The sequence below is a fragment of the Macaca nemestrina genome, chromosome 16 (genome assembly GCF_043159975.1).
Source record: "Macaca nemestrina isolate mMacNem1 chromosome 16, mMacNem.hap1, whole genome shotgun sequence".
In the NCBI taxonomy this organism is placed as follows: Eukaryota; Metazoa; Chordata; class Mammalia; order Primates; family Cercopithecidae; genus Macaca; species Macaca nemestrina.
In genome coordinates, this window is record NC_092140.1 from 101,030,199 (window position 1) to 101,057,974 (window position 27,776).

The 27,776-nt window shown below is 43.3% G+C and overlaps 1 protein-coding gene across 1 annotated transcript in view; it reads right to left on the reverse strand.

Moving 5' to 3' along the window:
- LOC105490236 (poly(ADP-ribose) polymerase family member 4) overlaps nucleotides 1-27,776 on the reverse strand; it is a 92,725-nt gene that overhangs the window by 45,189 nt on the left and 19,760 nt on the right. Inside the window, exons 10-17 of the mRNA XM_071081530.1 lie at nucleotides 27,041-27,201; nucleotides 21,838-21,975; nucleotides 20,012-20,107; nucleotides 13,980-14,163; nucleotides 13,592-13,748; nucleotides 11,369-11,493; nucleotides 9,120-9,251; nucleotides 7,940-8,026 (exon numbers count right to left, since the gene is read on the reverse strand). Of these exons, the coding sequence (XP_070937631.1) occupies nucleotides 7,940-8,026; nucleotides 9,120-9,251; nucleotides 11,369-11,493; nucleotides 13,592-13,748; nucleotides 13,980-14,163; nucleotides 20,012-20,107; nucleotides 21,838-21,975; nucleotides 27,041-27,201 (1,080 nt within the window). The remainder of the gene's footprint in view (nucleotides 1-7,939; nucleotides 8,027-9,119; nucleotides 9,252-11,368; nucleotides 11,494-13,591; nucleotides 13,749-13,979; nucleotides 14,164-20,011; nucleotides 20,108-21,837; nucleotides 21,976-27,040; nucleotides 27,202-27,776) is intronic.

Sequence of the window (27,776 nt, forward strand, 5' to 3'; positions counted from 1 at the left end):
AATTGACCACACTATCATGAAAATTTTCTTTATTTAGATTAGGATTAATTTAGGCTTAAAGGTTAAATTGTTACTTTTGACATCAAAGACATCCATTTACAGGATGGAATTAAATAATAAAGAGGTGATTATTAAATACTTAATAGTGCTAGCCCTTAAAAGAAATGTATGTATAAACACCTGGGGTTCATTTGAGAGACTGCCACTTTAAATAGAGTGGGATTGCAGTTCTGTTTCTGGGTAGGATATAGATGGATGCAGATAATGTTACTTCTGTTGTAACACACCAGGCAATCTACACAATCATAACTTGTCTTGAACTCATCAACCAAGAGAACTGAATTCCAAAGAGGGGACAGATGGGACACAGGAACTGTGTGAACTCCTCCCGGCTGAGGGTGGGTGAGCTTGCTGGTTTAGAATAATTGGGAGCTCCTGACCCAAGGGGAGTTTGCATTCTCTCACAGGCATTTCCCCACATCCCCACAGCCTTCCACTGGGCCCACTGGAAAGGCTGGGCAGGACAGGAGACCAAGGTGGAGCACCTCTCAGTGGAGCAGGTGTGTGGGAGGTGCTGGGGCCACTTCCCTGGATCCCTACCCCACATGAAACAAAAGCCTCCAGCTGCTGGAGGAGGGGCAGCAAACTCTCACTTCCAGAGCTGCGGGGAAGGGGCAGAAATAAACCAGGGATCGATCAGAAGCCTTCCTTACTAGCCCCGTGCCCAGGTGCTTGAAGAGTTTTCTTTATTTTCTTTTTCTGTTCCACTGCTTCAGAGAGGAACAGCCACCTCCCCATGGGGCAGGGGATGACACCCTCCTAGGCCCAGGACCCTGCGCTAGTACAAAGCAGGGGTTGCTACAACTGGAGGAAAGGCAGGAAACTGTCCCCCAAACAACTCTTAACAGACACAAGGCAGAATTTGGCTGCCACTAAGGTAGGACAACGAACAGAAGTGCTAAGAAGTTCCCACCCTAAGGTCCAGGACTGCAGGCCCTGCCTAAGACTGAGGCTGAACCAGAAGAATGCCCCTGCCCCACCAGGAGCCTAGTACAGCACATCAAGCAACGGCAGCCTAGCACTGGGGGAGGGGAAGGTGGCTGTAACCACCTCTGTCGGACAGTGTGCAGGGTCTGCTGAAAGCTGGGGGCAGAGAATGAGCCTCAATGAGAATAGTTCTGGATCCAGGACCCAAGAGGCACAAGGTAGTGGCAGTCCACCACTAGAGGAATTTGAGACCGAGAGGAATAATAACAACAGAGAGTACTGATAACAGCAGAACTCAAACTCAGCTCTTCAACCCCTTCAGCTCTTCAACCCCTACACTAGTCTGAAAGAATAGGAGTTGCCATTTCTGGGCATAAATGCCATTTATTTCAGTCTCTCTTCTTCTTTTACGCACAATGTCCAACATTCAATCACAAATTCCAAAATACACACTTTTTAAAAAGCAAGGAAAAAATGACAGGCAGATCCAGAGATAACCGTGACACTGCCACAGACAGGACTATGATTAATATATGAAAAAACATACAGAAAACATGAGGAATACATATGAACAGATGGAACCTTTCATTAGAGAGACTGAATTATATTTTTAAATGTCAAAAATGCTAGAAACAAATACACTATCAAAGTTGAAGGATTTGACAAGCCTATCAGCTGACTGACAATAGCTGAGAAAAGAATGAATGAACTTGAAGCTAGGTCAATAGAAATTATCCAAAATAAAATGCAACAAGAAATAAAAGTGAAAACACAGAGCTCCAAAAGCTGTGGTGCAATATCAAATATGGTCTAACATATATGTATTGAAGTCTCAGAAGGAGAAAGAGACAGACAGAATGAGGGAGAAGAAATATTTCAATAGATAAGGGTCAAGACTGTCCCAAAATGAATGTGAGACAATCCAAACTCAGAGAAATCCAAGCAAAATAAGCAATACATTTTAAAAATAACATAAACACATCATAGTCAAACTACTGAAAACCAAAGATAAAGAGAATATTGAAGATAGCTTGAGAAAAAAGATACCTTCACATATAGAAGAACAACACAAGAATTAGAGCTGACTTCTGGTTAGAAACCATATAAGCCAGAAGAAAATAAAGCAACATATTTAAAATGCTGAAAGGAAAACAAATAAACTGTCACCTAGAATCCCATACTCAGCAAAAAAATATTTTTCAAAAATGAAGGTGAAAGATTTTGTGAGATAAAAGAGGAGCGCACTCCTCGCTAGCACACTTGCATTAGAAAAAGAAAATAAAGAAAACTCTTCAAACGGAAGGAATATTTCTTTGTATCTGTACAAAGAAATGAAGAGCACCAGAAACGGTAAAAATGAGAATAAACGTAGAGACATTTCCCCTTATTTTTAATTGCTTTAAAATATAGTTGATCATCACATAAACAGAACTAAAGACAAAAGCCACATGATTACCTCACTAGACACAGAAAAGGTCTTTGTACAATTCAACATCCCTTTATGTTAAAAACTCTCAGTTAACTAGGTATTCATGGAACATATCTCAAAATAATAAGAGCCATTAATGACAAACCCACAGCCAATATCATAGTGACTGGTCAAAAGCTGGAAGCATTCCCCTTGAAAACCAGCATAACACAAGGATGCCTTCTCTCACCACTCCTATTCAATATAGTATTCATAGTTCTGGCCAGGGCAATCAGGCAAGATAAAGAAAATAAAGATTATTCAAATAGGAAGAGAGGAAGTCAAACTACCTCTGTTTGCAGATGACAAGATCGCATATCTAGAAAACCCCATTGTCTCAGCCCAAAAGCTTCTTAAGCTGATAAGCAACTTCAGCAAAATCTCAGGATACAAAATCAATGTGCAAAAGTCACAAGCATTCCTATACACCAACAACAGACAAGCAGAGAAGCAAATCATGAATGAACTCCCATTCACAATTGCTACAAAGAGAATAAAACACATCGTAATACAGCTAACAAGGGAAGTGAAGGACCTCTTCAAGGAGAACTACAAACTACTGCTCAAGGCAATCAGAGAGGACACAAACAAATGGAAAAACATCCATGCTCATGGATAGGAAGAATAAACATCATAAAAATGCCCGTACTGCCCAAAGTAATGTATAGCTTCAATGCTACTCCCATTAAACTACCATTGACATTCTTCACAGAATTAGAAAACACTAGGTTAAAATTCATACAGAACCAAAAAAGAGCCTGTATAGCCAAGACAATCCTAAGCAAAAAGAACAAAGCTGGAGGCATCACACTACCAGACTTCACACTATACTCTAAGCCTACAGTAAACAAAACAGCATGGTACAAGTACAAAAATAGACACATAGACCAACGGAACAGAATAGAAATCTCAGAAGTAACACCACACATCTACAACTGTCTGATCTTCAACAAACCTGACAAAAACAAGCAATGGGGAAAGGATTCCCTATTTAATGAATGGTGCTGGGAAAACTGGCTAGCCATATGCAGAAAATTAAAACTGGACCCCTTCCTTAAACTTACACAAAAAATAATTCAACATGGATTAAAGACTTAAATATAAACCAAAAACTCTAAAAATTCTAGAAGAAAATCTAGGCAATACCATTCATGACATAGGCACGGTCAAAGATTTTATGAGGAAAACATCAAAAGCAATTGCAGCAAAAGCAAAAAACTGACAAATGGGATCTAATTAAACTAAAGAGCTTCTGCACAGCAAAACAAACTATCATCAGAGTGACGAGACAACCTACAGAATGAGAGAAAATCTTTGCAATCTATCCATCTGACAAAAGTCTAATATCCAGAATCTACAGGGAACTTAAACAAATTTACAAGAAAAAAAACAACCCCATTAAAAAGTGGGCAAAGGACATGAACAGACACTTCTCAAAAGAACACATTTATGTGGCCAAAAAAACATAAGAAAAAAAACTCAACATCACTAATCATTAGAGAAATGCAAATCAAAACCACAATGAGATACCATCTCATGCCAGTCAGAATGGCAATTGTTAAAAAATTAAGAAATAACAGATGCTGGCAAGGCTGTGGAGAAATAGGAATGCTTTTAGTCTGTTGGTGGGAATGTAAATTAGTTCAACCATTGTGGAAGACAGCGTGGTCTTCCTCAAAGACCTAGAACCAGAAATACCATTTGACCCACCAATCCCATTACTAATGGGTATATACCCAGAGGAATATAAATCATTCCATTATAAAGATACATGCACGTGTATATTCGTTGCAGCACTATTCACAAAAGCAAAGACATGGAATCAACCCAAATGCCCATCAATGATAGACTGGATAAAGAAAATGTGGTACCTATGTACCATGGAATACCATGCAGCCATAAAAAGGAATGAGACCATGTCCTCTGCAGGAACATGGATGAAACTGGAAGCCATTATCCTCACAAACTAACACAGGAACAGAAAACTAAACGCAGGATGTTCTTATAAGTGGGAGCTGAACAATGAGAACACATGGACACAGGGAGGGGAACAATACACACTGGGGCTTGTTGGGGGGCTGGGGGAGGGAGAGCATCAGGATAAACAGCTAATGCATGTAGGGCTTAATACCTGGATGAGGGGTTGACAGGTGCAGCAAACCTCCATGGCACACGTTTACCTATGTAACAAACCTGCATGTCCTGCACATGTATCCCACAACTTAAAAAAAAAGAATAGTTGAATATATAACAACACATTGTAGGATTTACAATATATGAAGAAATAAAATACATGACGACAATATCACAAAGGATATGGGAAAAAAGAAATGAACGTATACTGGTTGTAATGTAATGTATTCTGGTTGTAAGGTTCTTACGTACGTAGTAGTATAATATTGTAGGCTGTATGTGGTAAGTTAAAGATGTATATAGTAGTAAACCGTAAAGCAGTGCTGACCAATGTAACTTTCTATGATGATAAAAATATTCTATCTATGCACTAAGTAATAAGATAGCCACTGGCCACATGAAACATTTTATTTTATACTTAAATGTAAATATCCACATACAATAAGTGGTTACCATATTTAACATATATTTAACATGTGGCTTTGGAGCAACAATCAAAACTTTAATTTTTTTATTTTTTGGGACAGGATCTCACTTTGTTGCTCAGGCTGTGCAGTGGCACCATTGTGGCTCATTGTGGCCTCGACTTCTCAGGCTCAAGTAATCCTCCCACCTCAGCCCCTTAAGTAGCTGGGACTACAGGCATGCATCACCACACCCAGCTAATTTTTGTATTTTTTGTAGATTTGGGGTTTCACCATGTCGCCCAAGCTGGTCTTGAACTCCTGGGCTCAAGTGATCCATCTATCTCAGCCTCCCAAAGTGCTGGGATTACAGGCATGAGCAACCACACCTGGCCAACAATCAAAACTTTTTAAGAGAGATATAACTGGCCGGGCGCGGTGACTCACGTCTGTAATCCCAGCACTTTGGGAGGCAGAGGCAGGAGGATCACTTGAGGTTAGGGGTTTGAGACCAGCCTGGCCAATATGGTGAAACCCTATCTCTACTAAAAATACAAAAATTAGCTGGGTGTCGTGGTGTGTGCCTGTAGTCCCAGCTACTTGGGAGGCTGGGGCAGGAGAATCGCTCAAACTGGGAGGCAGAGGTTGCAGTGAGCCAAAATCACGCCACTGCACTCCAGCCTGGGTGAGAGTGAGACTCTGTCTCAAAAAAAAAATAAATAAATAAATAAAACATGGAATTAATAAGCCAATAATGGAGATACAATGGAATCATTTAAAAAACAATACAAGAGAAAGTAGGAAGAGAGAGGGAAAGGAACAAAGAACAAATGGTACAAATAGAAAACAACTAGCAAGATCGTAGATATAAATCCGACCAGATTAGTAATTGTATTAAATAAAAATGACCTAAACAATACAAAGTGCAGAAACTATCAGATTGGATAAAGTAGCAAAATTCAATAGTATGCTATCTAGATAGTATAGGGTTATGGTGACAAGTCAGTCTAGATGTTTTGAAAAGGAGAAAATCATCAAATAGTCACATAAATTGAAGTCTTGGACACATTGCCATTTAATCTGGCAATGAGGAGGACACAAGTCGTCCTAGGCGGGCACTGTCTTCATCCTTGGTTTCAGCACCACAATTTTCTCTTTATTTTACCATTAAGTATCCTTTTCTGTTACTTCCACACTTAAATATTGGGGATTACAAGCTAGACCTCTATCTTTACAAACAGTATATTAAGAGTTATAAGACAAATATGTCCAGGTGGCCATGGGAAAATGAAACCACGGGTCTTTCCTGGGGGCAGGCAGGAAAAGCTTAGATGGAGGGATTCCTAAGCTAAGATTTGTTTGTTTGTTTAGAGACAGGATCTTGCTCTGTTGCCCAGGTTGGTGTGTAGTGTTGTTAACACAGCTCACTGCAGCCTCAAACTCCTGGGTTCAAGTGATCCTCCCGCTTTGGCCTCCCAAAGTGCTGGGATTACAGGTATTTATATAACAACACATGGTATTGTTATACACCTGGCATATATGGTATTTATATAACAACACATGAATACCATATGATATGAGAACATTATAGTCACAAGATGTCAAACACATTCTGGGAGACCTGAAGGCTTGGGTTAGCAATAGTTCTGATCAGACTTTACCCACAGGTAATATCTCTTGTGAAGACTGTTTTCTTGTGGACTATATTCCTAGGGAAATATGTAAGTATTTAGGAGGAAACATTTACCAACTCACATAGGAAGACACCCTGATATTAAGTGGCAGCCTCTCAAATGAACCCCGGGCTTCTATACACACAGTTTGGCCATATATAGAGCTAGCATTGTTAACTGTTCAATAATCACCTCTTCATTGCCTATTCCCATCCTGCAAGTGGATATCTTAGATGTCAAGACCAATAATTTACCCCTTAGATCTATATTAATCTTGAATGTGCCCCTAGCCCCAGCAAATGTTAAATTTTCAAAACACCATGGCCATGTGTCACCCTCAGAGGCGATACTCAAACATTTGCCCCATCTGCAAAAACAACTAAAATACCTGCACTAGAGTTAGACACTGACTACACACAATCTAGCACCTGCCAGAGGCCTCGTGAAAACACCTGATATTTAAGGAAAGTAGTCCAGTGGACCTGCCAGCTGTTCCCACTTCCACGCTGTCCAGGTCACGTCCCTGCTAAAGCGAATCACCTAAAAGCACAGGAACTGGGCCCAAGTAGGACCCAGCAGAAATGCCTCCCTGCTTTATGATTGGACCATCTGCTGGGTGAGCTTACTTTCAGGAAAACTGTAAATATATCACACTCTTCATTTTTTTTTAGGTGAAGTTTCGCTCTTGTCACCCAGGCTGGAGTGCAATGGCACAATTTTGGCTCACTGCAACCTCCGCCCCACGGGTTCAAGCAATTCTCCTGCTGCAGCCTCTCCAGTAGCTGGGACTACAGGTGCCTGCCACCACGCCCAGCTAATTTTTATATTTTTAGTAAGAGGGGGTTTCACCAAGTTGGCCAGGCTGGTCTCGAATTCCCGCCCTCAGGTGATCCGCCCACCTCAGCCTCCCTAAGTGCTGGGATTAAGGCGTGAGCCATTGCACCCAGCCAATGTATCACACTCTTATCAGCAGATGAAAGTTATATACCTCAAATGTTATCGTTTTCTCTGTCATTCCTTCTGGAAAACTCGGTTCCCAATCATAGGCCTAGCTCTTCCTGTTTGTCTGGAACTATTGACACCGTTTCCTCCTTGGTTCAGATAAGTCAAATGGGTCTGACTGGTGTGGCTTCCCCTTACTTAGAGCAAGTGAAACTCTGGGGCCTACAACAGTGTAAATTATCTCAGCCTCTAGCATGGATTTCATAGTTCAAATCCTGTTCTAACTCTCTTTCCCTTTCCTGTATGCACATGGCGCGCACACCAAGCCATACCGGAGCATCCTGACTCATCAGGTAAGCGCCATGGCCCTGGGTCACGGCTTCTCGGTACTCTCGCTGGGCTTCTTCCTTCTCTTTAATCTGGAAAAGATGATCTTTAAATCATTCCTTCAGACTTTAATGAAGAAAACAACATCAATGTTTATTAAAACTCAGGCAAAAACTAAAAACCGAGTCTAAGGTGAATGGAAACGTAAATAAAGTGATCATCGAAATGTACTTATCTGATAAGAACTTGAACCAGGAAAGGTCGACTAAAGAGAAGTCTCTTACAGTTGTGATCAGAATATTTCAGAATCAATAGTGAAAAAATTTGTTTTGGTTGGGAGTTTATGTGGAACAAAACATAATTACTTTAAATTTTGGAAATTGTAGTTTATAATTGTAACTGTGCACTAATCCTTACAATAAACAAAGAATCAACTGTTGTTTATTTTATTTTTATTTATTTATTTATTTATTTATTTATTTATTTTTTTTTTTTTTGAGACGGAGTCTCGCTCTGCCGCCCAGGCTGGAGTGCAGTGGCCGGATCTCAGCTCACTGCAAGCTCCGCCTCCCGGGTTCACGCCATTCTCCTGTCTCAGCCTCCCGAGTAGCTGGGACTACAGGCGCCGCCACCTCGCCCGGCTAAGTTTTTGTATTTTTAGTAGAGACGGGGTTTCACTGTGTTACCCAGGATGGTCTCGATCTCCTGACCTCGTGATCCGCCCGCCTCGGCCTCCCAAAGTGCTGGGATTACAGGCTTGAGCCACCGCGCCCGGCCTGTTTATTTTTTTTAGAAAGTTATAATAGCTTTCATTTCAGCTCGAACCCCTGACCTCAAGTGATCCACCTGCCTCAGCCTCCCGAAGTGCTGGGATTACAAGTATGAGCCACTGCACCCAGCCCTCTTAAACTTTTCATGCTGAAATCACTCTTACAGTGCCAAGGCAAAGAATGTGCAAGACACTGATGATGAAGATTGGACAGATAAGGGTAGAAACCCTTCATCAGGGAGGGATGTTTGAGGGAGGCTCACCGTGCAAGAATTGGTTCTTCAAAGAATATTCTTGTTTTATGACAAGGCTGCTACTCAACCTTATAGCCATGGGGACTCCGAAAACAAAGGTTCTGGGAAATGGAAGCTGACTTTGAAAGCAGACAGCGGGCACAATGCATCTTCTCGCCTTACCTCTCCAACTATGTGCTTCCCATTGATGAAGGCTTCGAAGCCACACACAGCGGCCTTGTCATCCAAAGGAAAGATGTATTTTGCCTCAATGGGCACATGACTTTTATTTGTGTATGTCTGAAAAACAATGACCTGAAGAAGAAAAAAAAGCCATACATCTGATGAGACCACATGGACTACATGTGCAGGAACAAGGACGAATGAAAATGATTTTGCATATTTATTTGAATTTCCTTGAATTTGTATCACGTCCCTCAAATTCCCAACCCTGGCTTCACTTCTGCAATGGAGAGCCAGTGTCATGTGATAAAAGGTACCAGTCCCACGGTTAGGTGGTTCATACATGTCCGACTGGAACAGAAGCCACTTGAAGTCTGTCTTACCAACACTGACTTAGCACAGGTGATAGAGCTCTTGTTAAGACAGCTGGAAAATTGCCCCTTTTGAGTTGTGGGCTTTGATACCTCCTTAGTGCCATGTTGGCTGGAAACGATTCCAGAATAGTCCTTCTATCCTATCGGCTCTCAGGACTTGGCATTTCCTCCTGGGGACCTCTCTGTGGCTTTCCCCCTCTCCACACAGCCCTCATCTAGCTCCTCATCTCTCTGTGCCTTGGTTCTTCCAGAATCAAGTCTTCTCTACTCCTCTCTGTTGTCTGTATTATCTAATTAATCTTTCCACAGACTGTTTTCATCACTCCTTCATTCAGGAAAAGGCGGGAGGGCAGAGCCAGTCAGATTTGCTGATGGGGACGGGACACGAGAGAAAGCTCTACCACTGCATCTGGCCACCTGGCACCCCTGGCACTGCCTTCCATCCTGTGACTGTGGATGATGAACCTGCTGCGAGCTCCTGGCTGTGGCCCCAGCACCTGCATTAAATAACCCTCCTGCGATGCTTGTCTTTTTGCTTTGACCAGTTCTTACTCACTTGGTATTTAATGCTCTTTGTGAGCTTTAGTGCAGATAATTTAATAAGGTAGGGTTTGTTCCTTCTCTTTCAACAACCTGGTTTTTTTGGTTGGTTGGTCTCCCTCAGGCCTTGGCAGACTCCATCACTTCCTACACCCCCACTGCACACATTATTCTCCACATCACCAGGTCCCTTAACTGAATTCTGTCAATCATCTCCTCTATGTGATGTGACGTTGCGCCCGCTGTGTCCCCTTCAGGACTGAGACTGCTAGGAGTGTCACCTGTGGGGCGTCTCCCCAGGAACTATCCTCAGCCAAAGACAAACTGCCTTAGCCAAGGTTCTGACCCCTCCCTGGAGCAGCCTATATCCCAGGACTGGCCCCAGTGGGGCTACAAAGCCCGGCCCCCTTGCCTTGATTCAGACCTTCTCTCAAGGACCACTCTGGCCCAGAGCTTCCCCCAAGATCATCTGAGGAGTCTGTTGTCTCCTTGGCCACGTCCTGCCTCCCTCACTCCCTCACAGGTGCAGCTCCCGCAGGCACAGTCCCACAGGCTTCCTGAAAACAAATTCCATCCAGAGTCTGCTTTCCAGGGAACGTGACCTAATATTTCTTCCACTGGTCCTCTTCCTACTGTTCCTAACATGGTGGCCGGAGTGAGCCAGTTAAAACAGGTCTGTTCATGTCATTCTTCTGCCAAACATCTAGAAGCTTCCATTTCACTCACAGTCAAGGACAGCATGACCTGTGTGCTGATGTGAGAGCCCCTCACCTCTCTGACTCAGTCCTCATGCCCCACTGCAGCCACAGTGCGTCTCCCTGGCATGCCTGGACCAGATCCTCCTCCTTCCCACCTCAGAGCCTTGGCATGTGATGTTGCCGCTGCCTGGAATAAGCATCCTCCGATGTCCACACGGTTTAGCCGCCACTTCCTTCAGGTCTGTAGGCAGGTGTCACCTTCTCAGGGAGGCCTCCTCAGCCATTCTGTTTACAGGTTCAAAGGCCCCGTCTTTCACAGCTCCTATCCCCTCCTGCTTTCATTTTTCTCTTCAGCACCCGTCACCATCTAACGTGTCATGTGTTTCACTCTTTCATCATGGTGACTGCCTATTCCCCCAAACAGTGTGTGCTCCACAAGGGCGGAGCTTTGGTACTGTGCATTGCTGGATGCTCAGAGCCTAGCTACTCCCTGGCATGGAGTGCTCAGTGAATAGCTTTTGAATAAATGAATTTTAGAAATGTATCTATTCCCTTTAGCTCATGCAACTGCTATCAAATTCGCATGTATGGTTTATATCCATGTAGTTTAAGTGTCATAAAGCCACAGAAAACATACCTGGGCTACAGTGTCTATGATTCTCCCCTTGATGTTGACATCCTCCAGAGGAACCAAGTTCCCAGAGGCGTCCTGGAGGCCGGCCTTGGTGCTGCTGGAAGTTTTGGCATCTGGTAACTGGTAATCTAAACGTTAAAAATGTTACCATTAGCTTTCAAAACCATCCCTGTCTATGTTTGTTGTCTTGATCTTTATTCCTTTTCCATGCCTTCATGCATTATATTTTAGGGAAATTGGACAAATAGGATTTTATGATTTTCAATAGCCAATTCTGAAAAGCAAGTGAACCCACATTAGAAAAATGGGAAGTGCCTTCTTTTTTTTTTTTGAGACAGCGTCTCACTCTGTTACCCAGGTGGGAGTGCAGTGGCACAATCTCTGCTCACAGCAGACTCATCCTCTCCGGCTCTGGTGATCCTCCCATCTCAGCCTCCTGAGTAGCTGGGACTACGGGCATGCACCACCATGCCCAGCTAAATTTTTGGTATGTTTTATAGAGATGAGGTTTAGCCATGTTGCCCAGGCTGGTCTCGAACTCCCGGACTTAAGGGATCTGCCTGCCTTGACCTCCCAAAGTGCTGGGACTGTGGGTGTGAGCCACTATACATGGCCTGCCTTTTTTTTTTTTTTTTTTTAAAGACCCTTCTGCTTAAATTTTTTTTCTTCTTTTCTTTTTTTTTTTTTTTTTTTTGATAGAGATGGGAGTCTCACTATGGTGCCCAGGCTGGTTCTGAACCCTTATGCTCAAGTAATCCTCCTGCCTCCACCTCTCAAGTATCTGGGACTACATGCATGTGCTCTTCTGCCTTTTGAATGTAGAGACTTTGGGGTGTCCTATTGAAAACACAGCATTACTTGACATACATTTAAACATACACACAAATACACAGAGGTCTTCAGACTGTCTCAAGTGTGGCTGAAGCCTGAATCCAGGTGTCTGCATTCCCTGGCTTGTAGTGTGGAAGAGCTCAGTCACTATTATTTATGGTGCCACACGAGCATTTTGGGATGGCATGAAACAACGTAGATTTTCAATCCAAGGAAGACTGAATCAACTCCTACGGCGCATATTGAAAAACGTTCACATCCTATTCTAAAGTGCTACAAACACACAGATAAGGTTAGGAAATAAAAATACATAGTGTCTTGCCAGATGTTTCACTTAATGACTCCCAGAGAAAAAACTGGAGCCACCTCTGAACACACACGCGTTTCTGACAACAAATAATTTGAGCACGGTCAAAAATGTTAATGTGTTCTTACAGTCCTACTAATTAACACTGTAATTGTTTGGGCTCATGATACTCTGAGAAGTGAATATCCTGTTTATGCTGGCACTACTACGGCTAACACGTACACCACACATGACAATTTACTCAGTGCCTCCAGTTTCCCCTTCCGCCCTTACAGCAATTCTGTCATGCGGGTACTGCTCTCATTCCCATCGGAGAGAAGGTGGAGCGCAAAAGGTCATGCAGTTTCAAGACTGCAGGGCGGCAGGGCCACACTGAAACCCCGGGCTTCCTGACTCCACAGCGGCTCTGCTGTGTGTTCTACCCACCCCATCACACTTTCTGCACCTTGACATCTTAGCAAGGTTCCGCAGGTTTTAGCCTTGGCTATTCCTGAAGGGAATAAGCTCAACTTCAGTGTGTTAATGAAGTCACATGGAATTTTGAGATCGCTTAACCTTTCTCAAGCATCCTGGTTTTCATGTATACAAGATAAAAAAGGAAATGAGGCTGGCCATGGTGACTGATAGCTGTAATCCCAGCACTTTGGGATACCAAGGCAGGAGGATCGCTTGAGGCCAGGAATTTCAGGCCAGCCCAGGCAACACAGTGAGACCTTGTCTAGGTTGAGTCAGGAGGATCATTTGAACTCAGGAGTTTGAGGCTGCAGTGCGCTTTGATCACACACTGTACTCCAGCCTGGGGGACAGAGTGAGACTTTGTCTCAGAAAAAAAAAGAAAAGGAAAGAAAAAAAAGAAATACATATATTTTAAAATTAAGTGCTTTATTTTTATATTAGGCAGAGGAGTTTGACTGATGTTAACACTGAGAGAAATTTGTGGGAAACTTATTTTGAGACTGAAAGGAAATGAAATACTTATGGATGAGGTCATAGATATAACAAATGCAAGTATACATTCCATTGAAAATATAACATTTGAGGTCTATAAACATAATAACATAAAACAGCATTCAAGAAAATTGTCCTACCTTCAACCTTTGAAAAATCTGAAAACTCAGGTCTGTATTCCTCTAATTCAGTATGATTAGTAGGATGAAAGTCCTTTATTTGATCTCCAGGCATGGAAAATTTAATAATATATTTCATTTTAACCTGATTGGTTTTATAGACAACAAATTCATCATCCTAGAGCAAACAGAAATCAGTAGGTGATTAACAACAATAGTGACAAAAAACCTGTATTGGCAGATGTTTTCATAAAAGCATGTTTGCTAATTTAGAAAATGTTGAATTCATACAGTAAATATTTAACAATTATTTAAACTTAAGCATATTTAATGAAAACAGGAGCAAAAAACTGAGGCTCTTCTTAGAGCATTCAAGACCCTCTTTGCTTGTTCCTTAATATAAAAATACCTCAAAGTCTGTGGTGACAGAGGCTGTTTGTGAAACTCCATGCACACTGTCGTAGCCTGGTGGTGCTTCAGTTAAGGAAAAGTCCTTCTTGTGTAAGTCCATACACTTTCCGAGGGCTACGTCACAAATGAGCAGGAGTCTGGTGCCATCTGTCTCTCCCGGGTGTGAGTACTTGATACTTGTACTGAATGCGAAAGGAAATAAACACATATTTATAGCTTACAGTGACTTGTTAATAACATATTATTGCATAAACAGGAAATATTATTGAAAAGACTTTCCTAGTAAACTGTTCTAAATTTTCCTGTTATTGAAATATCTCCAACGACTCAATTTAGAACTTTATTATGCACTTATTTATTTAATATTTCTTCTATTTTTAGACAGAATCTTGCTCTGTTACTCAGGCTAGAGTGCAGCGGCACGATCATAGCTCACTGCAGTCTCAAACTCCTGGGCTCAACTCACAGCTCACCTTCTCTCCCACCCAGAGGTCATTTGATCACTATCTTGATTTTTGTGTATATTATTTTCTCTTTTTTTCCCATGTGGAATTTATTCCATAAGGAGCCACAGAGGGGATCCTGGGTAGGTTGGAGAGGTTTTACTGTGTTCCTTTTTATAACAGTTTTCTCCTTTGTGTGTGTGTGTTTTGAGACAGGGTCTTGCACTCTTTCAGCCAAGCTGCAGTGGTGCAATCATAGAGTGCAGTGGCACAATCACAGCTCTCTGCAGCCTCAGGCAATCCTCCCACCTCAGTCTCCTGAGGGTGGGCCTACTGGTGTGCACCACTGTGCTTGGCTAATTTTTAAAAACATTTTTGTAGCTATGGGGTCTCACTGTGTTGCCCAGGCTGGTCTTGAACTCTTGGCCCCAAGCAATTCTTCCACCTTGGTCTCCCAAAGGGTTAGGATTACTGGCTGGAGGCACTGTGCCTGGCCTATTTTCTTTCATAGTATTAATGCAAAGATTTATGTCTCTCAACAATGTAATGTATACTTCTGCTTGTTTTCGAGCCTTGCACATACAGGCATACCTCGTTTTATTGCACTTTGCAGATATTCCTTTTTTTTTTTTTTTTTTTTTTTTACAAATTGAAGATTTGTGGCAACTCCATGTTGAGCAGGTCTACTGGTGCCATTTTTTTTTTTTTAACAGCATGTGCTTCCTTTGTGTCTCTGTGTCTCATTTTGGTAATTCTCCCAATGTTTCAAACCTTTTCATTTTTATTATAGTTGTAATGGCGATATGTGATCAATGATCTGTGATGCTACTATTGAAATTGTTTTGGGTACAACGAACTGTACCCACATAAGGTGGCGAGCTTGGTAAATGTTTTGTGTGTTCTGACTACTCCACTGACCACTGGTTTCCTCATCTCTCTCCTTCTTCTCTGGCCTCCCTATTCCCTGAGACACAACAATATTGAAATTAGGCCAATTAATAATAACCCTACAGTGGCCTCTAAGTGTTCAAGTGAAAGAAAGGGTTGTACATCTTTCAATGTAAATCGAAAGCTAGAAATGATTAAGCTTGGTGAGGAAGGCATGTTGAAAACCAAGACAGGCTGAAAGCTAGGCCTCTTGTGGCAAACAGTTATCCAAGCGGTGAATGTAAAGAAACAATTTTTGAAGGAAATTAAAAGTGCTGCTCCAGTGAACATAGGAATGATAAGAAAGCAAAACAGCCTTATTGCTGATGTGAAGAAAATTCTAATGGTCTGCATAGAAGATCACACCAGCCACAGCATTCTCCTAAGCCAAAGCCTAATCCAGAGCAAGGCCCCAACTCTGTTCAATTCTATGAAGGCTCAGAGAGGCGAGGAAACCACAGAAGGAAGGCTTGAAGCTAGCAGAGGTTGTCTGAGGTGTAAGGAAAGAAGCCATCTCCATAACATAACAATGCAAGGTGAACCAGCCAAAGCCAATGTAGAAGCTGTAGCAAGTTCTCCAGAAGATCTAGCTAAGATCACTGATGCAGGTGACTTCACTAAACAACAGATTTTCCATGTAGACAAAATAGCCTTCTATTGGAAGAAAATGCCATCTAGGACTTCCACAGCTAGAGAAGTCAATGGCTGGCTTCAAGGCTTCAGACGACAGGATAACTCTTGTCAGGGGCTAATGCAGCTGGTGACTGTAAGCTGAAGCCAGTGCTCACCTACCATTCCAAAAACCTCAGGGCCCTTAAGAATTGTGCTGAATCTACTCTTTCGGTGCTCTATGAATGGAACAACAAAACCTGGATGACAGCACATCTGTTTACAGAACGGCTTATTGAATTTTAAGCCCAATATAGAGATCTACTGCTCAACAAAAAAGGTTCTTTTCAAAATACAACTGCTCACGGGCAAAGCGCCCAGTCATCCAAGAGCTCTGAGGGAGAGGTACAAGGAGCGTGTTGTTTTCGTGCCTGCTAACACAATTTCCATTCTGCAGCCATGGATCAAGGAGTAATTTCACCTTTCAAGTCTTATTATTTAAGAAATACATTTTGGGCTGGGCGGAGTGGCTCACGCCTATAATCCCAGCACTTTGGGAGGCCAAGGCAGGCAGATCACCTGAGCTCAGGAGTTCGAGACCAGCCTGCCCAATATGAGGAAACCCCGTCTCTACTAAAAATACAAAAATTAGCCGGGCGTGGTGGCATGCACCTGTAATCCCAGCTACTCAGGAGGCTGAGACAGGAGAATCACTTGAACCCGGGAGGCAGAGGTTGCAGTGAGCCGAGATCATGCCATTGCACTCCAGCCTGAGCAACAAGAGCAAACTCCATCTCAAAAAAAAGAGAAAAGAAATACATGTTGGCCACGTATGCCTGTAATCCCAGGAGTCTGAGGTGGGATGATCACTTGAGTTCAGCAGTTTGAGGTTCCAGAGAGCTATGTTTACATCTTACTGTACTCTCACCTGGGCAATGATGGAGCAAGACCCCAACTCTAAAAAGAAAAGAATACATTTTGTAAGGCCATAGCTGCCATAGACAGTGATTCTTTCGATGGATCTGGACAAAGTAAATTGAAAACCTTCGGCCGGGCGCGGTGGCTCACGCCTGTAATCCCAGCACTTTGGGAGGCCGAGGCGGGCGGATCACGAGGTCAGGAGATCGAGACCATCCTGGCTAACACGGTGAAACCCCGTCTCTACTAAAAATGCAAAAAATTAGCTGGGCGAGGCAGCGGGCGCCTGTAGTCCCAGCTACTCGGGAGGCTGAGGCAGGAGAATGGCATGAACCCGGGAGGTGGAGCTTGCAGTGAGCCGAGATCGCGCCACTGCACTCCAGCCTGGGCGACTAAGCGAGACTCTGTCTCAAAAAAAAAAGAAAACCTTCTCAAAAAGACTCGCTATTCTCCTTGCCCTTAAGACCATTTGATGAGTTATGAGAGGAGGTCAGCATATCAGTGTTAACAGGGATTTGGAAGAAGTTTACTCTAACTACCTTGGGTGACTTTGAGGGGTTCAAACTTCAGTGGAGGAAGTCACTATAGATGTGGCAGAAGCAGCAGGAGAACGGAAATTAGAATTGGAGCCTGAAGATGGGACTGAATTGCTGCAATCTCATGATCAAACTTGAATGAATGTGGGGTTGCTTCTTATGAATGAGTGAAGAAAGTGGTTTCTTAAGATGGAATCCATTCCTGGTAAAGATGTTGTGAACATTGTTGAACTGACAACAAAGAATTCTGAATATTATATAAACTTAGTGGATAAAGCAGCAGCAGTGTTTGAGATAATTGACTCCAATTTTCAAGGAAGCTCTATGGTAGGTAAATGCTATCAAATAGCATCTCATACTACAGAGAAAGCTTTCATGAAAGGAAGAGTCGATTGCTGAGGCAAACTTCATTGTTGTCTTGTTTTAAGAAATTGCCACAGCCACCTCAACTTTCAGCAACCGCCACCCTCATCAGTCAGCAGTCATCGACACTGAGACAAGACCGTCCACCAGCAAAAAGACAATGGCTCACTGAAGGCTCAGATGATCATTAGCATTTTTAGTAATAAAGTATGTTAGGCCGGGCGCGGTGGCTCAAGCCTGTAATCCCAGCACTTTGGGAGGCCGAGACGGGCGGATCACGAGGTCAGGAGATCGAGACCATCCTGGCGAACGCGGTGAAACCCCGTCTCTACTAAAACCCCGTCTCTACAAAAAACTAGCCGGGAGAGGTGGCGGGCGCCTGTAGTCCCAGCTACTCGGGAGGCTGAGGCAGGAGAATGGCATAAACCCGGGAGGCGGAGCTTGCAGTGAGCTGAGATCCAGCCACTGCACTCCAGCCTGGGCGACAGAGCGAGACTCCGTCTCCAAAAAAATAAAAAATAAAAAAAAATAAAGTATGTTAAAATTAAGGTATGTACATTTGTTTTTTTAAAACAATGCTATTGCACACTTAATAGACTAAAGTGTAAACCTTTTATACTCATTGGGAAACCAAAACTGTGTGACTCACTTTACTACAATATTTGCTATATTGCAGTAGTGTGGAATCAAACCCTCAATATCTCCAAGGTATGCCTGTATATAGAATCATCTAGTAACGTTTGCTCCACTAAGGTCTTAAGGCTCATCCATTTGACATGTGTAGCCACAGTCCACTTGTTTAAACTGCAGGATAGGACTTCATGTGGGACTCCACCAAAACGTACAGCTCCATTCCACTGTCGATGGACATCTGCATGATTTCCAGTGTTCTGTTATTACCGTGCTCTCTTTTTCTTTTCCTTTTTTTTTTTGTCTTGAGAGACTGGGTCTCACTTTGTCTCCCAAGCTGGTGGTAGTGGTTCAGTCATATCTCACTGTGGCCTTGGACTGCTGGACTCAAGCAATCCTCCTGCCTCAGCCTCCTGAGTAGTTTGGACTACAGGTGCATGACACAATGCCTGGCTAATTTTAAAAAGTTTTTTTAGAGATGAGTTCTTGCTGTGTTGCCCAGGCTAATCTCAAACTCCTGGAGTTGAGCAATCTTTCTGCCTCAAACTCCTCAGTAGCTGGCACTACAGGTGTGTGTCACTGCACTCAGCTCATTTTTTGAGACACAGTCTTGCTCTGTCACCCAGGCTGGAGTGCAGTGGTGTGATCTTGGCTCACTGCAATCGCTGCTTCCTGGGTTCAAGCGATTCTCCTGTCTCACCCTCTTGAGTAGCTGGGACTACAGGTGCACGCCACCACGCCCAGCTAATTTGTGTATTTTTAGTAGAGATGGGGTTTCGCCACATCGGCCAGGCTGGTCTCAAACTCCTGGCCTCAAGTGATCTACCTGCCTTGGCCTCCCAAAGTGCTGGGATTATAGGCATGAACCACTGCACCTGGCCCCAGCTCGTTTTCTTTGCTATTAAGTTTCTATTCAAGTCTTTTGCACATCTGCTTACAGGGCTGCTTATCTTTTCCTTATTGATTTGTAGGAACTCTTTTAAATATCTTGGATCATTATCCTTTGTCCTGGGCCTGAACTCAGTCTCCACCCTTTAATTAGCTCTGCAACCTTAGGCAAGTTCCCTGACCTCCCTGAGTCTGTTTCCTTGCATGAAATGATGTCACAATACCAATTATGAGGTTGGCAGATGATGTACATGGAGTTCTTCTCACTGTGTTGCCCACGCTGGACTGCAGTGGCATAATCATAGCTCATTCCAGCCTTCAACTCCTGGACTCAAGTGATCCTCCTGCCTCAGCCCCCTCCAGTAGCTAGAACTATAGGTTCTATTAGCGCCACCACGCACAGCTAATTTTTTAAATTTTTTGTAGAGATTGGGTCTCGCTATGTTGCCTAGACTGGTTTTAAACTCCTGGCCTCAAGCGATCCTCCTGCCCTGGCCTCCCAAAGAGCTGGGATTATAGGCGTGAGCCACCATGTCTGACCCAAAGGCAGATTTAAACATTATCAAGGATGTTGAAGGTGAAATAGTATTCCAGGCATATTGAGGTCATATATAATAGATAAATCTGTGTTTTGTTGAGAAACTCCCTCACCAAGGAGAGACAAAAGAAAACACACAGCAAGTAGTAACGATTCTGTGATTAAGGATCGAACATACCTGAGCGAATCACTGAAATAAATCCCACTTCCAAGGTTTCCGACGTCTGTTCTTTGCACACCATGATCTTCCACTACTTTGGGTAAAAGCAACCCTCTGAAAAGAGAAGGGCAGGATAAGGCGTAAGCCCAACGCTGACTGCATCTCTGCCTCGCTCAGAACTTTGGCAGGTTCCTACTGAACTTCTGGCGTTCAGATAACTCTGCAATCAGGGTGAAACCATAGTTGTTTCTAGGAACACAAGTAAAGGGAGATTTCTGCCTTTTATTATATAAACATCTATTGTTTGAATTTTTTTTTTTTTTTTTTTGAGACGGAGTCTCGCTGTGTCGTCCAGACAGGAGTGCAGTGATGCGACCTCAGCTCACTGCAAGCTCCACCTCCCGGGTTCACAACATTCTCCTGCCTCAGCCTCCCGAGTAGTTGGGACTACAAGCGCCCGCCACCACGCCCGGCTAATTTGTGGTATTTTTAGTAGAGACGGGGTTTCACCGTGTTAGCCAGGATAGTCTTGATCTCCCAACCTTGTGATCCACCCCCCTCAGTCTCCCAAAGTGCTGGGATTACAGGCGTGAGCCACCGCGCCCGGCTTGTTTGAATTTCATATTAGGAGATTGAATGAATTTCGTAAAACAGCTTTTGGGTTTTGGTCCTACTTAAAAAGTTCATACCTATGTAAAGATTATTTTTAAAAGATTCTCCCATTTTTCATTCAGTATACTTTTATGGTTTAATTTTAAATATTTAAATATATGCTCTATCTGGAGTTTAAGTATGAGAAATGAGGTAAGGGTCCAACTTTATATTTTTTCCTTGTGGTTACCCATTCATCTCTATAGATAGTATTGAAGAACTTGTCTTTCTTCCACAGAGATAAGATCTACTTGTATCATATCCTAAATCTTCTGTGTTTTTGAGTTCACTTGTGTTTAATATTAATGTCACCCTCATTATGCTTCTTTTCCAGAATTATTCTGGTAATTTCAAAATTTAAAAAAATGTGTTGTAGAATCAGCTTTTCACTTCTTTAAAAAAATCTTTTTGGTAATTTTATCATGATAGCACTAAATCTATAGATTAATCCAAGAAAAACTGGCATCCTTCTGATTAACGCAAGTTGTCTTCTGGGTCCCTCAGTAGCAGTTTAATGGGTTTTTGTTTTTTCTTTTTTTTCCCCAGGTAGATCTTGTATGTTTCTTTTTAAGTTTCTTCTGAGTAATTAATGGATCTACATTTAATTATATTTTCTCCTGCTCCTGTGACTTGTTTCAGCCCTAATATTAAGTAGTAATTCAAAGCAAACAGAATCTTAGAGTTAAGTTTCAAATAAACAGCTCATGTTGTCTGGTGAGCACTCTAATTTCTGGACTCTTCTCTTTAAATATTGGGCTATCCCTAGATTAGATACACACGGAAGAGTCATGAATATAGAATCACTTTTCTTCTTATGATACAGTCTGCAAGAAGCAATTCATACCTATGTACTACATTTTAAAAATGATAAATACATAATTTTTCAAAATAGAGATGAGGTCTTGCTGGTTTTCCAGGCTGGTCTTGAACCCCTGGCCTCAAGTGATTCTTTTGCCTCAGCCTCCCAAAGTGGTAGGATTACAGGTGTGACCCACCATGCCCAGCCATAAATATGTAATTTACATCACACACTTCACTATAAACTGTGCAATTCTCTCCAGAATGCAGTAAGCTAGCTGATTTTAACTGAAAAGACCCATGTAATATAGAAAAAAAGTAGGAAAAAAAAAAAAGTAAAACACTTTACGTTTGTGAGGCTGAAGTTTTTGAAAAATAAAGATGGCTACTCTTACCGACACAAGATTCCTACGATGTTTCGTACAGGAGAACCATGCAACAAGGGCCTCACATTGCCAAGTTTGCTCAGAAACTCTGTGGTTTCGATCACTCTGCCAACTCTAAATATCTGCAAGATATCCACTGGACTCTTACTGTAAAAATTAGAAGAAAAGCCTTTAGATTACATAATTGGAAACAAAACAAAAAGTCATTATAGCAGAAGAAATCCCAAAAGAGTCCAAATGTCCATTATCAGGAAACCGAGTCAATGAGTCACAACACAACATATCTTAGAAGTATTATGCAGGTATTAAAAAAATCAAATTCTTTAAACAAATAAGGATATGTAGTAAAGCATACAGTAAAATATAAAATTTAAAAGTAGATTACAAAACTTTATACATAGTATGATCCCAATTTTGTCAAATATATAATAGTATATGGAATGTATAATTCTTGTTCTGGGCAACAGAGCCACACCATGTCTCTTTTTTTTTTTTTTGAGACAGAGTCTCGCTCTGTCACCCAGGCTGGAGTGCAGTGGCCGGATCTCAGCTCACTACAAGCTCTGCCTCCCAGGTTTACGCCATTCTCCTGCCTCAGCCTCCCAAATAGCTGGGACTACAGGCGCCCGCCACCTCGCCCGGCTAGTTTTTTGTATTTTTAGTAGAGACGGGGTTTCACCGTGTTAGCCAGGCTGGTCTCGATCTCCTGACCTCGTGATCCGCCCGTCTCGGCCTCCCAAACTGCTGGGATTACGGGCTTGAGCCACCGTGCCCGGCCCACACCATGTCTCTTAACAAAAAAAAAAAAAAAAAAGAATGCAACTTCTGGCTGGGCGTGGTGGCTCAGGTCTATAATCCCAACACTTTGGGAGGCCAAGACAGTTGGATCACTTGAGCCCGGAAGTTTAAGACCAGCCTGGGCAACATGGTGAAACCCCATCTCTCCTAAAAATACAAAAATTAGCAGGGCATGGTGGTGCACACCTGTAGTCTCAGCTACTCAGGAGGCTGAGAAAGGAGAATCACTTGAACCCGGGGCAGGGGGTGGTGTAGAGGTTGCAGTGAGCCGAGATCATGTCACCACACTCCAGCCTGGGTGACAGAACGAGACTCTGTCTCAAAGAAAACAAAGTTATCGGCCGGGTATGGTGGCTCACGCCTATAACCCCAGCACTTTGGGAGGCCGAGGCAGGCAGATCACAAGGTCAGGAGATCGAGACCATCCTGGCCAACATGGTGAAACCCCATTTCTACTAAAAATACAAAAATTAGTGGGGCGTGGTGGTGCACACCTGTAGTCCCAGCTACTGAGGAGGCTGAGGCAGGAGAACTGCTTGAAGCTGGGAGGCGGAGGTTGCAGTGAGCCAAAATCGCGCCATTGCGCACTCCAGCCTGGCGACAAAGCAAGACTCCGTCTCAGAAAAAGAAAAAAAAAAGTTATCAAAGACCTTATTTTTAAGTGCTGTTTAGAAAACCAACCAGGTTTGGAGAGGGGGCTGTCAAGAAAGGCCTCTCTTGGGAGGTGACATGTGTTGGAATGTGGCGCCATAAAATGTCTATTTGAAGCCCTCACTGGTTGTTACGGGGTGGACGGGGCAGGAGTGGAGAGAACATCCGGAAGGACGTTGTAGACGGGATAACGTGACCCGGATTAAAGATGGCGGCGAGGTGAACGGAAGTGACCCGACGGATGAAGGACACTTTGAAGGCAGAATTGACAGAACACGGGTATGTGGGGATGAGGGACAGAGAGACCCCACACTGGCTCTGAGTGGGTAGCTAAGATGGGGCAGTGGTGGGGGGAGACTGGGGTACGGCTGAGGGCAGCTGTGGTGGGAGGAAGGGCACATCTCCCAACCCCATGTCCAGTGGCCTCAGGTCAGTACCTTGACATTAGCTATGGTGGGAGTATTTGCTTCCCAGAACTCAGCAAATATTCCAGACCAGGGCTCTTCCTTCACAGAGCTGGCTCAGCACACCCCCGGGGTGAGCAGCATCGGGGTGATTCAGGCTGGGTTATGTTCTACACCCAAATGTTAACAGTGGTTGGCCGGGCGCGGTGGCTCAAGCCTGTAATCCCAGCACTTTGGGAGGCTGAGACGGGCGGATCATGAGATCAGGGGATCGAGACCATCCTGGCTAATACAGTGAAACCCCGTCTCTGCTAAAAAAATACAAAAAACTAGCCGGGCGTGGTGGCGGGCGCCTGTAATCCTAGCTACTCGGGAGGCTGAGGCAGGAGAATGGCGTGAACCCGGGAGGCGGAGCTTGCAGTGAGCTGAGATCCGGCCACTGCACTCCAGCCTGGGCGACAGAGCAAGACTCCGTCTCAAAAAAAAAAAAAAGAAAAAAGAAAAAGGAACATCATCAGGCAAATTAAGTTATTGCTGGTTATCTGCTCTCTGCAAAAAATAAAAATAAAAATGGCCGGGCGCAGTGGCTCAAGCCTGTAATCCCAGCACTTTGGGAGGCGGAGGCGGGTGGATCACGAGGTCAGGATATCGAGACCATCCTGGCTAACACGGTGAAACCCCGTCTCTACTAAAAAATACAAAAAAAAAAAAAAACTAGCCGGGCGAGGTGGTGGCGCCTGTGGTCCCAGCTACTCGGGAGGCTGAGGCAGGAGAATGGCGTGAACCCGGGAGGCGGAGCTTGCAGTGAGCTGAGATCCGGCCACTGCACTCCAGCCTGGGCGACAGAGCAAGACTCCGTCTCAAAAAAAAAAAAAAAACAGTGGTTATATTATCTCTGGGTTGTCTCTGGGTGGTGAGATGTTGAGTGCTTTTTAATCGTCTTCATATTTTTAGATATTTTCTAAGCTTTTATCAAAGACCATGAGTTTTATAACTAGAAAAAAAGTAATATAAAGAAATCATGATTAGTGAAATGAAATGAAGAAAATCTAACTTTTCACAGCAGCAGGATCTTTCCCTAGGAAGAAGCCCACTTTAGTCGTGTGACTGCTTTTGTACTTAGGGGGTGCGGTGTCTGGCCACGGGCTTGCTCAGGTAGCCCTGGAGGGCTGAACTGCAGCTGCCACTCCCGCGGCTTGACGTGGCTCTTCCTGTCTTCCTGGAGAAAGTTTATTGCCCTCCCGATTCTACCTTCCATGTCAGGGGATTCTTAATTAGTATAGATCTCAGCAGACACCTAGGGGAGGGTCAAAAGTCAAACCAAAAGAATTTGATTACGTATAAAAACAAAATCTGGAGAAGGTCTGTAGGAATGAATGTTTTTGAGACAGAGTCTTTTTCTGTCTCCCAGGCTGGAGTGCAATGGCGCAAGCCTGGCTCACTGCAACCTCCACCTCCCGGGTTCAAGCGATTCTTGTGCCTCAGCCCCTGGAGTAACTGGGACCACAAACGTGTGCCACCACGCCTGGCTGATTTTTGTATTTTTAGTAGAGACAGGGTTTCACCATGTTGCCCAGGCTGGTCTCACACTCTTGACCTCAAGTGATCTGCCCACCTCGACCTCCCAAAGTGCTGGAATTACAGGCATGAGCCACCAACCCCAGTCCAGATTTTTAAAAAATTAAAGTGAAATTTAAAAAAGATAAAATTAACTATTAAGTGTACAATTCGGTAGTATTTAGTACAGAACATTCAAAATGTCATGTAATCAACACCTTCAGTTCCAAAATTTTTATTTGCCCAAAAGAAAACCCGTACCTTTCGGCTGTCAGTCCCCATCCCTCCCTCTCATGGTACTATGCAATTTGCTATCTCTGTGGATTTATCTATTCTAGATATTTCATATAAACAGAATCGTACAATATGTGGCTTCTTTCACTCAGCATAATATTTTTGAGGTTCACTCATTTGTAGTATGTGTCAGTACTTCATTCCTTTTTCATGGCTGAATAATATTCTATTACATATCGTATTTTGTTTATCCACTTCCCTGTTGATGAACATTTGGGTTATTTCCACCTTTTGGCTGTTATGAATAGTGTTGCTATGAATATTCATGTACAAGTACCTATTTAAGTACTTGCTTTCAAGTCCTTTGAGTATAGAACTAGAAGTGGAATTGCTGGGACTTATCATAATCATATGTTTAATTTGTTGAGGAATCATCAAACAGAGGCTGCATCATTTTTCCCTCTCATCATCAATGTGTGAGGCTTTCAGTCTCTCTCTATCCTCACCAACACTTAGAATTTTCCATTAAAAAGAAATCATAGCCATCTTAGTAGATGTGAAGTGGTTTGGGGAATGGATTTCGAGGACGATCAAGGAAAGTAGAACATAATTGTAGACGGGTCTGAATCAGGCCATAAGGTAAGGGTGGCTGGGTGTGGTTTTAGTGGGGCTCTGGAAAACCAGCCCTCTAAACAGCAGCAGCAACGCCCCACACAGCCCTGATTTGCAGCATTTGTTGATTTCCATGGTGCAAATCCTCCCCGTGTCCAATTTCAAGCTACCCATGGTTTAACAACCAGCTCACCACATCTCTTAAATGTTGACAACTGGCTCTCATAAGCTGGTATATGCGGCTACAACTCACCGCCATGCGTTGTAAGGGCTGTGCCAAGCTGATGAAGAGGAGCTGCTGCAATGGAATGAACCACCAGGTCAACAAGAGTCAGTCCCATGCTCGAGAGTAAGCACACAATGGAGTTTCCGAACCGAGCAGCTGGGCACAGACTCAGCCGCAGTGACCCTCGGGTGCTGATACCCAGTGAGGGCTCGTCTGAGCAGGTGGTCCATCATGTTTGTGTTACTGGAGAATGCCCATCAGCACAGGACCCCGGGCATGCACAGTGAGTGAGGGCGCAAGTGTAACTGGTATTTAGGAACGTGTTTTCCAGGTTTTCAGGTGCAGTTTTTCATGCCACAGAGAGGCCACATTAGAAGACGCCATACCCATATTCCTGCGTGTTTAAATCTTAGTGTAAGTGGCTTTTTCTCTGTAATAACCTACAACATACAAACTCAAACACCTTTCGATTTAAAATTTTTAAATTTAACCCTCAACAAGATTAGGTAACCTTGAAATCAGAGTGGAATACAGAGAGTATTTTCAAGCACAGAAGACTGCCCCAGGCACCATTACGAACAGAGAAAAAAGTAATTTGTCATCATACCACCGCTACTGTGGCTTGTTGCTGAAGATTAAATTATGTAGGTAATTACTGTAATCAGCTCTTAACAGAGTCTCAAAGAGCATTATATCATAACAGATCCTGAGATATTTCCTTTATGCTTACCTGTGATGATTCTGCAAAACCTCTTTTCTAACCCTGAGAAATTCTTCAGTATTCTGTTCAACATGCTCAATTTTGCATCTCAAAGCTCGGTACTTGGCCAGGGATGGTGGGTTGGGTTTGGACAAATTCGTTTCACAGACATTAACCATGTCTCTTATTAGCTGTAGGTGGAAATAATAGACAGATGTCAGAATCACCACATATCAAAATTAATATTTATATTACATTAACACTTTCTCAAAAAGATGGGAAAAGTGGGTCTTGCTCTCACCCACACTGGAGTGTAGTGGCATGACCATAGCTCACTGCAGCCTCAACCTCCTGGGTTCAAGCGATCCTCCTACCTTAGCCTCCTGAATTGCATTTGAATGGGCACCATACGTTCACTCTTAGCAACACTGATGATTGAGTTTTTTTTTCTTAAAGATGGAGTTTTGCTCTTGTTGCCTAGGCTGGAGTGCAGTGGCACGATCTTGACTCACTGCAACCTCTGCCTCCTGGGTTCAAGCAATTCTCCTGCCTCAGCCTCCTGAGTAACTGGGATTACAGGTGCATGCCACCACATCCAGCTAATTTTTTGTATTTTTAATAGAGATAGGGTTTCACCATGTTGGCCAGGCTGGTCTCGAACTCCTGACTGGTGATCCATCTGCCTTGGCCTCCCAAAGTGCTGGGCTTACAGGCGTGAGCCACCACGACTGGCCGACTGAGATTCTTTATGTTTGATATTAGGTAA